Source organism: Triticum aestivum, chromosome 5A, assembly GCF_018294505.1.
Source record: "Triticum aestivum cultivar Chinese Spring chromosome 5A, IWGSC CS RefSeq v2.1, whole genome shotgun sequence".
In the NCBI taxonomy this organism is placed as follows: domain Eukaryota; kingdom Viridiplantae; phylum Streptophyta; class Magnoliopsida; order Poales; family Poaceae; genus Triticum; species Triticum aestivum.
Genome location: NC_057806.1, coordinates 549,288,202 through 549,301,178, shown reverse-complemented (window position 1 = coordinate 549,301,178; position 12,977 = coordinate 549,288,202). Strand labels below are relative to the sequence as shown.

Genomic DNA, 12,977 nt, shown 5'->3' with positions numbered 1-12,977 from the left:
CTATAAACGTTGACAAGGTCAGAACAGTGATTTCGGCCCATCAAGTGCTCAACCGCAACAGGGCACCCGGCCATTTGACATTGGTGGATGGCTTCTTTGCCCCTAATGCCCTATTCGTTGACAATTTTCGCCCTGCTTGCTGTTATATAGGAGGCGTTGACCAGCCAGATGGCGAACCAACTCATTCCTCCTCGCACAGCCCTAGCAGTCATCCACTGCTCGAAGCTTGGTGTTGCCTCCAGCGATTTCATCATGTCGACCGCGTGTGCGGCCGAACAGGAAAGCAGGACATCGGAACCCTGTCCTTTGAGATCATTCACCGGGAGAAGGGCGATAAGGTTTTTAGGGACCGTCTCAGTGTGACTCCTCCTGGTTTGTTCGTGTCTTCATCCTCGGCTTCGACTACGCCACTAAGAAGAAGCCACAGTCGCTAATGCCGCCTCTGCTTCGGCGTGGCCGACTAGAGGGTATGATTCGATCATCCCCTACTTTCTTGTTTATGTGCTAGCCGGCTATGTTGTGTTCATAAATGTTTCGATTCTATATTTTGTCCGGGCTCACATGTTTACGTTTCGGTATGAGCTTCATGTTGTGCTTGTCATGCTCTTGATTTGCTTAGGGATTAAATCAATCGCTAAAGTGCTCCTTTTTTTGCCAACAGGGCGTGGCGTGCCAGCATGCATTGCCAGCGTGTGGGCGTGCGGGCGGTGTGGCTCCAACCGGCAATGTGCCGAGAAGAAACCCATAGTACCTGAGGGCGTCGACCCTAATTTTGGCAATCCCATGAGGCGGAGGGAGCCATCTTGGCTTTGCTCAAATCAAAGTTCCAGTACTTAATTACTATACTCGTGGTCTTGGGCTTGCATGCTTCTAGCTCGTGTATATACTTGAAGATAAAATGGTGCGTGGCATATGGACTTTGAAAGATATGTTCATGCAGAGCTTGACGCCGGGAATACAAGATCGCCCATAGGGTAATCAGCATCTGAATAAAATCTCTGTCTAGGAGCGCCTCTATTAGTGCAAAAACCTAGCGTTTGACACCAGGCTCCGTGGTACAGTTTATTGCTTCAACAAGGTCAGGGTTCTGAAGAGCCCATACGCACCTCGCAAGAGTGAATGTTGCCACGCGTGTGCCAAGCAGAGGTTGTAAAGTCAAGGTCAGTGAAGTCTCCCTTATATCTCCTTTGCTTATGGCCAATCCTAAGCAAAGGATCTGAAAAGAAAAATAGGCCCATGAGAGGACCACACATGGTCGGATGCCATCCTCTCTACTCGGTCTTTTATGGTCAATCCTAGGTGACGCCCGAGTGCGTGATATAAGGGGGACTTCACTGAAGGAACCTTCAGATGGGCCAGCCCACTTAACTAGCTGCTTCTATTTTGTTTTTTACGTTTTCTTTTCTCAGATGTTGTGTTTTCTTTTGTTTTATATTTTTTGCATTTTATAGGTTTGCAGTATATGGTGAACTTTTTCAAATGCACACTGAACCTATTTTAGCATGCAATGAACATTTTTCAAAAGCACACTGAACTTTTTTTAGCATAAGGTAAATTTTCTTCAAAACATAAACTGAATATATATTTTTATATATGATGAACATTTTTGTTCTATACACTGCACATTTTTTAACATATGATGACCATTCTTTATACAAACCGAACATATTTTTAATACACGGTGAATAATTTTTTAATATACATTGAACTTTTATAAAACATGTAATATATTTTTTTTGAAAATATATTTTCCTATTTTAATAGGTTATAAAATTTTCTATCTTCTGAAAAACAATAGCTGGTTTTTCACTGAAAAACTGACTAAATAACCAAACAGAAAAATATTTAAAAAACAAGTTCGTTGGTGAAGTGGGCCCATTCATGTAGGCTTTAGCAAATCTACACCTGGTTGACGCACGAGCGTCAACTAGGAGCTCTCGTCTAGTTCTCAAAAAAAAAACTAGGAGCTCTCGTCTTTTTATGGCCCGGCCTAAGAGCAACCCTAACAGATCTTGTATTTGTAAAGTAAAATTTAGGCCAAAAATCATCTCCAAAAAACCCCGTAAACATGCAATAAATTGACAGGATCTTGTAAACTTGACCCCAACTTCCTTCAGGTCTAGGGGAAGTTTTGTTTCCCATAAACTTTTGGCGGCAAGGTAACCACCTGAAACCTCTCGACGTGCCACTCGCTCGTCGTCGCCGCTGGAACATCGCTTCGTCGCCGCCGCCCTGCCCGTTGCAAGAACACCACCTTGCCGCCGCCATGCCTTCGGAACGCCGCCTTCCCATTGCCCCGCCGTCGGAACTCCACCTCGCCATTGTCACCCTGCCGAAGGCCGTCACGCGTGTCACTTGTTGGCGGGCCCTAGGCCATTATTTCGTTTTGTTTAATGAAAAATAAAATAAAAATAAATTTAGGGGCAGATGTTTTACGGGATGGGACGAAAGTACTTTGCGGGAAACTTCCTCTAAAATTCAGTGAAATCGGGAAGATTTTTGAAGGAATTGTTGGAGTTGCTCTAATTATGGTATCAGTGATTAAACCGTACATATCGAGTGATACTTCCGTCTCAGCCTGAAAGCATTACGTGCTAACATTATCAAGTGGAAAACATCCTGAAAGGTTCAACTTTAACTTTTTCTGCGATGCTTGCCAAAGTCCTCAACGCCTTGATCACTTGCGGTGAGAGCGGTTTTTTATACATGTCTAGATATGCTTTCATCTTTTGCTTAGGGCCCTCTGCTTCGCTGACCTCCGGCAGCTCACTAAAAGTCTCTAACAACCTGTGCTCCGCGCACTTGGACGTCAGGATGTTGCACACCTTGTTCTTCTTTTCCAGACGCCCACTTTGTCGCCCGTCATCCTTCTCCCCATGCAAAGGCGCCGGGGTGCCAAGCAGAGGTTGTGGTAGTGCACAAGTAACCTTGGTGAGAGAATCCTCTAGAGATAATGGCGTTGCTTTAGTCTGTGTGGCCTTGGCAACAACACCGCACACCCCAACCGGAGGCTCAACTAGAACATCGGGCCTGCCGAGGGCCCCCATCATGCGCCCCGCGTCGAAAACAAGCAGCTCCTCTGGACTAAGCATCGGACGTGCTGGGGACTGAGCAATGGAAGAGGAGGAGCAGTCGCCGGGGCACTTAGCCTCCGAGCACATTGGATCAACGGATTCCTCCCTCCCCACTGACAAGGCACCATGGGTCAACCACACACCATCGCCCCAAGCAGAGCAACCCATAGAACCGATAACCTGAGGAGAAGGCGTCAATGCTTCATCAAGTATAGGATCACTATGCCGCAGATCGATGCCCCACCGTGAGCATAGCAGCAAGGAGACACTGCCTGACAAGAGTGTGAGGGAAGATGCAGCAATCCGCAGGACGAACTAAGCGATCTCGAGGGGACAGCGCCAAAAGAGCCTCAGCGTACAAGCCCGGCCTGGAAGCAAGGTCGGCTGGCACACCACGACCAACCCAGCTGAGGCGAGGAGGGCTTTGGCGAAGGGCCAGGGCATTGGCTGGCTAGATGAAAATCCTTGTAGCACCGCCAACGCTTGGGCGGTTCCTGGCAGTCTACGGCAAAATGCTTCCTGCTGAGACAAAAGAAGCACCGTCCGTCCATCACAGAGATCCTTTGATTTTAGTTCTTTTTGTTGTGTGTTGTGTGATGCCAATTCTGAAACTTGCAGTTCAGTTATAATGAAGACAAAATCACCAACGAACTGTTGCCTAATGGGAGATGGTTTTGCTTTATAAATAACATGGTTTGGCCCTCCCTGTGCTCAAATCGAATCGTGGCTCCGCCCCTGCGAGTGCGAGGAGATCATCAAATCTCGCTAGGCAAAAAACGCGCTGACATCAAATTCGTAGCCACCGAGGTAGTCAGCACTGATGCCGGTGTCATCGCGGTCCGGGTCCGGCATGTCAATCTCGTCACCCCAAAGTCCCGCCGTACTCCCGCTTCCGCTTACCACCTCGGAGGACATAACCTGGCTACTGCACGCCGCCTGGGACTGGGACACGAATCCAACTCCGGGCCTACTTCTGCTCATCACCTCCACGCCGGCGACATGGCCACAAGACGTCGCAGGGGATCCGACAGAGTCCAAGCACGTGTGCTCCCCGTGATACACGACGTCAAAGAGCAGCGGGTCAGTAGACGTGCGCTGCACCTGCTTGGTCACTGGGCAGCCCTTAACGTGCCTGTGCGTGCACCGGAAATAAGCTCTGCAATTGAGAATTCAATTTCAACAAGTGCTCGAGTCAGTCTCTGTCAGGCCCAGTGTGAATGAGACCAAAAGGAAAAATGTTGCGCTTGAGGTGAGAGTTCGTTCTGAGTTCTGACCTTGGGTGCATGGAGCCGATGATATCCTTCTGGCCGTACTTCCTCCAGCTAAAGCCATCCTCGAGGGCGCTGTTGTCCTGCACCGATCCCACCCTCACCTGCATCCTCACCTGTGTGATCCGCTTGGACTTCCTATGATTGTTGCTACGAGATAAGCAGAAACATGTCATAAACTCTCAAAGCAACATGCGCCATATAGTTAGTAATTAAAGAAATACGTGAAATCTTCTTCCATCACTATTTTATATGGTTGGTAATGTTCAAGTGTATATGTGGATTGCCTAGCCCTTTTCATCAGTTTGGACTTTTGGTTGCGTTGGCTGGTGGGAACATGCCATAAATTCTCAGAGTATAGTTTTGTGAATCCTAATGGAGTTCATCCGCATCATCCACCTAGTCCTTTTGAAGAACTACATGCTTGTTATTATTTTCATCAGTTCCGACTTTTGGCTGCGTTGGCTAGTGCGAACATGCCATAAATCCTCAGTATAATTTTGTGAGTCCTAATGAAGTTCATCCGCGTCATCCACCTAGTCCTTTTGAAGAACTACATGCTGGTTTTAGGTGTGGTCTGCCGATCCAAAGACACACAAGTTACAAAAAAGCAAAACAAGTACGTCCATGACTAGCTTTAGCATGCATTAGGATATGGAACGAAGCTGTTGGTTAATTAGTTACAACAGATGACAAATCCATACCTGCTGGAAGTTTGTTTGTATGCAACATCCATGTAGTCCTTTGGAAGATCATGCTGTTTCTTGGAGTCTTCCTCCTTGATATTGTATTGCTTTTGCAGAGTCAAGTGTTCTTCCTCTTGTATCCCGCTATTATTATCATCCTTACCACTGAACATCCCATCTAAACACTGTATGCTGGAGGTGGGACATCCCGAATGCATTTTTATAGCATCAATCAGCGCTGATTTTGCAGCCCTTCTTTCATTGGCACCAGCACCCCAAATTTTTGCAGAGATTTCCTTAAGGCCTGTTAAGTGCACCATGCCGACAGGTATAGTACGATGTTGATCTACTCCATGGGCATCAAAACTTAGCTTGAGTTTCAAGAGATTAGGCATTGCATCCACCTCAAATTCCAGCCAAGGTACACTGCACCTGAACTTGAAGCACTTGAGAACCAAGAATCCTGCCCTAGTAAAGACAATTTTTTCTGCGGGCTTTGCTCGGACATATAACGACAAAACAGTTAGTGCAGGCAATCCTCTCAGAGCAGCGACATCATTGCTCACTAATTCCCTAAGCCCAATCTTTAAAATGCAGAGCTTGTTGAGATGGCTAATCCACTTAGGGATGCTGGAGAAGGTACAAATGCGTGGCAACCACTCAAATCTTTGAAGAAGAGCTGGAGGAGAGGAAACGCTGCTCAAGCCATCACAGGAAATGATCATGCTGTAAGGTTCACTCTCCAGAATACCTGAAGACTTCAGAGTTACAGACCTGAGGTTGCTGAGGTTCGCAAGAATAGAGCCCATACTATCGATTTTACTCTTTAAGTAAGAAGAAGGAACTGTAGAACATGTGAGCCGAAGATCCTGAAGATTGGTCAGCTCACCAAGGCTGTGCACATTCTCCATTGAGTTAACATTTATATCAAAATATTCAAGTGTGCAAAGCGATGTCATATGGTCAATACCATTTGGTAGATTTGTCCCAACAGGAAGACTGAGGTGCAACAAGCTCGGCAAATGAACAATGTCCGACGGAACTGCACTTACTCTTGCATCTATTTTCAGTGTCTCCAAATATTGTAAACCTCGCATCTGAGTTTGTGGTACTTCTAAGGTGGCATTACATGTGACATGCAAATATCTCAACCGAAAAAGCTCAGATATTCCAGTGAGATCAAAACTGACACTTTCATCATCGCCAAAAAGATGTAGGATTAGGACTTGAAGAAGCCGAAACTCTATAACGGAAGGCAAACACTCAATGACCCCGAAAAATGCGAGAGTCCGAACTTGTGATAGTCTCATATTTGTTGGTGGCGTTGCTTCTGCATTACCAAAGTGGAGAGACAGTCGACGAACCTTGTCTGCGAGTGGTGCAGTTGTCTGACTATGATCTATTGCGATGACAAAATTCTCTTCTAAGGACTTGTGTTTGATAAAATCAAGTACCATGTGATGCAGTGTGCAGGACAAAACATCATCGTTGTCATTTGTATACACAGGTAGGATCATTCTGCTACTGATAAGCTCATCAAAATATCTCCTTGATATTTCCTCTTTGTCTTTCTCTTCTGTTGCTAGGATAAGACCTTCAGCTATCCATTGCTTTACCAAATCATCTTTCTGAATTATGTAGTCCTCTTCATATATACTGAGATACATCACACATGCCTTCAAATAATGAGGAAGATTGTTGTAACTAAGGTTTAGTACTTGTTTCATTCCTTCCGAGCTAGGATATGTGCTCAAACCGTGACCAAAGATTTCATTTACATAATCCCATTTCTCTGGTTTGCCAATCTGGCTTACTAAAAGACTAGCAACAGTAACCATTGCTAGTGGTGAACCAGCACATTTCCTCACAATGTTGTGTGCAGCGTCACAGAGTTCTGGAGGACATTCATATTGTAGTCCAAAAGCTGTGCTGAAAAATAATTTGCTTGAATCATCGTAACCAAGTGGTTTCACCATAAGAACATGCCTAGAGTCATAACCACAACATTTCAGAGCTACATCTTCGACTTCTGTCGTTATTAGAATTCTACTGCAAAGATTACCAGCCGGCAAAGCACGATTAATGATATCCCATGTTTGTGTAGCCCATACATCATCAATGACGATCAAGTACCTGAGGAATGTTTTAGCACAGTTGTCAGCCTAATAACGCATTGGAAATCTGCCACTCTATACTTACTGGACTGGAAGGAAAAAAAAAGTGGCTCAGCATAGCTGCATACAAAAATATTATCAGTGACTTCAAATCTTCACCACCACCGAAATATCGTTGAACTAAGGAAGAAATCGAACCGCAAACCATTTTGGTGCACTAAGATGCCGCAGTAACATGTTTGTATAATGGAAAAATCACACTAAGGGCCTGCTCACAAGATTAAATTCCTGTCCAGAAAATGTAATTCTTATGAATCAAGAGACATGTATACCTCTTATCGTGGAGATGTGTCCTGATATCGGCAATTAGACTATGCAATTTCCAAGTGTGAGGGGTTTGGTGTGGCCGGACTTGTGAGAGCAAGCTGATGAGAAGCCTCCTGATGTCGGGCTTCCGGGACGTCCTCACAAATGCCTGGCACTCGAATTGCCCTCTGATTCTACGGTACAGCTCTTTGGAAAGTGTGGTCTTACCAACCCCTCCAGATCCAACAACAGATACCACCTTGAGCTGCTGCTCCCCATCCTTACCCAACCACGCTTCAAGAGTATTCAAATGTCCATCTATACCGACAAGCTCCCCACACGGTGTGGGATACCAAGAGCCAAAACACACATCATGTCTCGTAGAAGTAGCAGACGTGCTGATGCCATGAGCACCAGGGTGGTTAAATAGGCTGTACCGCTGCAGCGCCTCTTGCGAGCGCACACTGAACTCCCTGATCTTGTTGGCCATCCATATACGCCACTTAAGCTTCTCCGGGAGCCGCGCAGTGGTCTTGCCCCTACGACAGGTGATCTTGTACTTTTTACGGCGAGGAACAATCCTTCTCTTGGTGTCGACGGCGTGCACGTACTGGTCGACGCTATCCTCCATGTCGTATGACAGCTCGCGCACCTCCTTGGTCAGGCACTTGCTCGTCATAGCACGGTCTTCCGCTCTCCCTGGGTGGTCGTGCTCCTGCAGAATGGCCATTATCTCTTCCAGATCTTGCTTGATGAGAGGTATCTCATCCTCCGCACCCCTAGGAAGCATGTGGACGTGGCTAATCAGTAGCTCATCAAGCTTTGCAGGAAGTCTGAACATGGCGTCTGCCAAAGCGCAGACTGGAGCCTCAGTGTGGAGCTTTTGACTACTCTTCCTGATCGTGTGGAAATGCATATTTGTCCGACGCTTTTGCTTGATCTGCGATTGGACATCATGTGTTTGCTTAAAACGCTTGATTGATTTCGGAGGATTTACTTGCTCTTCTGCGGTTACTCCACCAGCCTCCCTCAGGATGTTTACAAGCTCTTCATTACCCAGTTTCTCTGCAATGGCAAAAGCGGTCTCTCCAGCTCCATTGATTGCATTGATATCAATCTCTTCAATGGATATTAGCGTCTGAACTATCTGTAAGGAATTATGCGAATATCAGAAAAAGGATCAAATTACTAAGAAAAAATCTTAAAATCGTAAGTACATATACATAAGTCCACTGAAATTCTGGTTGAAACTGCTTAGAACTTCATAGTTCTCTCAAGTCTATGAAAGGAAGTCTTTTCATTATTTGTGTACATAATGTAGTGTAAATTGCTTTAGATACTTTATACTTACTTTACTTTACGAAGCCTTTTATCCCAAACAAGTTGGGGTAGGCTAGATATGAAACCCTTTCACGAGGACTTCCCAGGAGGTCACCCATCCTAGTACTACTCTCGCCCAAATGGGTTTCATACCCAAAAGACTGGCTAGTTTTTACGTTGGCTCGCCAAGCCTATCACAACCCTTAGATATGAAACCCTTTCACGAGGACTTCCTAGGAGGTCACCCATCCTAGTACTATTCTCGCTCAAATGGGTTTCATACCTATGGGACTGGCTAGTTTTTACGTTGGCTCGCCAAGCCTATCACAACCCTCCTCCTTTACCCGGGCTTGGGACCGGCTATGCCTAGAAGACATAGGCGGAGTTGCTTTAGATACTTTATGTTCTAGAAAATCTAATATTGCTGGTTTAAGCAGGCAAACTTTGCAAATGAACATAGGATGAACAAGAAATAATATGCAACAACAAATTGTTAACATCTGAAGAATGAAATAATGAAGAAAACAGAAGATATTTTAGAGATATGGTAACCTACAATGGTTTTTCCCTTCCGCGTTGCAACATGCAGTGGCCTGTCCCCCTTGTTATCTTCCAAATGGATTACTGAGACATCGGGCTTCAGTAGCTCAAGCAGAATTTCAGCATTGTGGCCTTTGGAAGCCATGTGCACTGCTGTTTGTCCCTTCCTGTCTATTCTGAAAACAGTCGCCGGATCTTTATTCAACAACAACACTACCACCTCCACATTGCCCAGTCTTGCTGCTATATGCAGAGCTGTCTTCCCATTATTTCTTGCAATCCTGGCAAGTCTTGGGTCTGTATCCAGTAGAAGATTGACAATACCAATGTGGCGGTGAAGTGCGGCAGTGTATAAAGCTGTGGCATTTACTGAATTTGTTGTCATAGCTAATGCAGGAAAAGCCTTCAGTAGCTCCTGCAAAACAACTGCGAAACAAAGCATGGGACATGTATATGAGCCGAAATAACTTGACAATAACATTAAGCCAAACATCCACAAAGATACAACTATCATACTCCCTCCGTCCCATAATTCTTGTCATGGTTTTAGTTCAAAATTATGGAAGAGGGAGTAGTAGTTAGGAACTTAGGATCAGGAGTAGGACAGTGGTTTGCTCTTCTCCACTGCCTTCTATTATGAATTGCATGAGCTGATTTGTTCTAGCACAAATTGCTGGCACAAAAAAAAAGCACGAAGATGCAACATTTAATTATCTCGCTAATCAATCATATCAGATACCCTGATTTGGATACATCAACATCAATATTTTATAAGCATATCGCGACAGCAACAAATCCTACATAAAACTGTGAATCCATGGTCACTTTTGCCTGCCATACCAAGAAAACCAGGCAATATAGGCTGGAATATGGACCAAATCACCCAGATAAATTTCTTAAACATTGAATGCAAAAGCGGACACCTGGTAAATGCTTTGGGGACAAAGGTAATGAAATACAAGTCACTGTATACAAGACAAAGAAAATCACAACTATAAACAATCCAACTAAGGAGTACTGAAGAATTCCAATTCACACAACCATAATCGTCCAATCAATGACTTGACAAACATAGCACATTGTGGTTAAACTCAACAATATACAAGAATTAGTGATGAAAGGAAAGAAGTAAAGAACTAACCTAGATGGCCCTGCTTTGCTGCAATATGGAATGCATCAAAGCTGTTGTGTGCCTTGAGAAATGCTGAATGCAGATCACAAACCTTCAGAATTTCACACACAACCTCGACATGCCCCATCTCCGCGGAAACATACAGCGCTGTCTCACCGTCCTGGTTCTGATGGTCAGTCAATTCCGCGACCAGCTCCGGATCGCAGTCCGCAAAGATCTTCTGCACAAGGGCAACATTTCCGGCCCTTGCTGCAAGGTGGAGCGCACTGTCACCCATCTTCTAGGGGCTGTCTTTGCTCGTCCTCTCCTCGAAGCTCTGCTGCTGCTCCATGGATAAGAACCCCAGAAGGTCTTCAATTTCTCTAGAGCGCGGAGCCTGGATTGTGCCTCTCTATCTCCAAATACAAGAACTTGATTAATTTTGGTGATATATTGTGACGAAGTCCAAAACTGCAAGATCGTGTTCTTGCAGATCTAGGTTAACATTGGGAAACCAAGCTTCAACTCAAAGAATAGGGCAAGATCTTCCTTTATAACTCCCTTCGCTCGATTCAGAAGAACGACACTTCCGCACACACTACGGAAAATTCTCAATTTCCCAATAGAGATCTCCCGCTGCAACCAGGCCAAGAGGCGGATCCTTCTGCCCCACGGCACATACACATCGAACTGCATACCAGTCAGAAATTTAACATTACAACGAGTTCCGCGGGTAATCCCACTGAAACAACAAACAAATTGAAGGTACTCACTTGTCGCCTTGTCTGGAGCCTCCAAACTTCCTCCCGTCCGTCTCAGTCACCACGCTTGCTGCTTATCAGCGGAAGACGATAACTGCTTGAACAGAGGAGCCCGCGCACGTTGGCAGTCTTCGATCTTGTGCTCTTCATTTTCTTGGTCGATCCCTCTGAAGCCAAAGCCAATGCGCAAGCATCTGCATCACAGCTCGATAAAAGGGGGCGACTACGAATAGTATGTAGGTCTGTAGGAAATCGAAGGGAAGAACGCACTACTGTACTACATGCGGAGCCACTCAGCCCTCATCTCCTCTCCTTTCTCCTTCCGGGCCCCCTGTGCCGCACCCCACCTGCTCAGTCATATCCAGCCCGGTACCGCAATACAGATGCAAATGATTAGCATCCACCAGCTGATTGCTCCCAAACGTCAACCGGCTCGCACCGATGACATGATGACATGTAGGAGCCTCATTTTTTTGTTGGGAGGCTCAACAGAAGGGATGACATGTAGGGACTGATGGATATTTTAATAAAACCAAAAGCTTGAAGGCGATGTCAAGAATTTTTTGCTAGAGGTAGGTCCATGTATAGAGGCAGCAAAAATGCACACTTAAATCAAAAGCCTAGGGAAAACACCATTAAGAAGACCCACGTGTTCCAGTTGCAGCCAACCTTAAAGTACAACAATGAAGCAAACACTTGGTTAATGAGAGTATGAGATTTACAGTACAACAATGAAGCAAACACTTGGTTAATGAGAGTATGGACTTACAGAAGTCCCATTTACCTAGGATAACAGATAAGAAGGTTTTAAGGGTTGTTTAGACTGTTTTCTTGAATATCCGGCAATGTTGCAGCTGTACTCGGCAACACATGAGCATATACCACATTAAGTTTTACAAACCCCCTCGGAGGTTGTGTCCAGCCCCCTCTTTTCATAGTAGCCTTAGGTGATATAGTTATAACATAGTTTAATGTAATAGCGTGAATCCCCATAGAAATCTGGTTAGCATCTTGGGTTTTCTCCTTATGAACTAATTTTCGCCTTTCCCACCACAAATACCAAGTAGCAATTGCAATCATCCCACGAACATTCTGAATACCCAAGATAGCCAACTCATGTTCAGGTATCGAAAGTAAATATTCTAGGACAGCCTCACCAGCATAATCAACTTTGCAAGCTATTTTAATGACTTGATCCAGCCTGGCCACTTTCCAAACCTCATTTGCTTTGTGACATTGAAATAACATATGTTTTGTATCTTCCGATCCAAAGGAACATGAAGGAAAATTGGGAGAAACTTTTATGTGTCTATTTGCCAAAGAGTTCCATGCAAAATATGAAGAAAAAAATACCTTCAACGGGCAAGATAACTTCCAAATCTCACTCCAAATAGGATTAATAATTAAATGTCCCATATTATCAATTCTTCTAAGTTTTCTCCCATGTTCGTGTTTCCAGTCCATAGCATAGGTTGATTGAACAGGAAACTTTCTATTTTTTGAATAGCTCCGAGGGACAAAATCCAACATGTCATCGAGGAAGGGAAATTGCAAGGACCCGCTGATGGAAATATGCCCTAGAGGCAATAATAACATGGTTATTATTATATTTCCTAAATCATGATAAAGGTTTATTATTCATGTTAGAATTGTGTTGACCGGAAACTTAAATACATGCGTGGATACATAAACAAATACCGTGTCCCTTGTGAGCCTCTAGTAGACTATCTCGTTGATCAAAGATGGTTAAGGTTTCCTAACCATAGATATGAGTTATCATTTAATAACGGGATCACA

General features: G+C 44.7%; 1 protein-coding gene across 1 annotated transcript; it reads right to left on the bottom strand.

Moving 5' to 3' along the window:
• Positions 1 to 3,692: 3,692 nt before the first annotated feature.
• On the bottom strand, positions 3,693 to 12,536 carry LOC123104694 (disease resistance protein RGA5). Its single transcript, XM_044526571.1, has 7 exons — positions 11,193 to 12,536; positions 10,450 to 11,109; positions 9,325 to 9,734; positions 7,475 to 8,595; positions 5,047 to 7,161; positions 4,349 to 4,492; positions 3,693 to 4,230 (listed from the first exon to the last, which is right to left on the bottom strand). The coding sequence occupies exons 2-7, from the start codon at positions 10,715 to 10,717 to the stop codon at positions 3,840 to 3,842; spliced, it is 4,449 nt and encodes a 1,482-aa protein (XP_044382506.1). The 5' UTR covers positions 10,718 to 11,109; positions 11,193 to 12,536; the 3' UTR covers positions 3,693 to 3,839.
• Between the last annotated feature and the right edge of the window lie 441 nt (positions 12,537 to 12,977).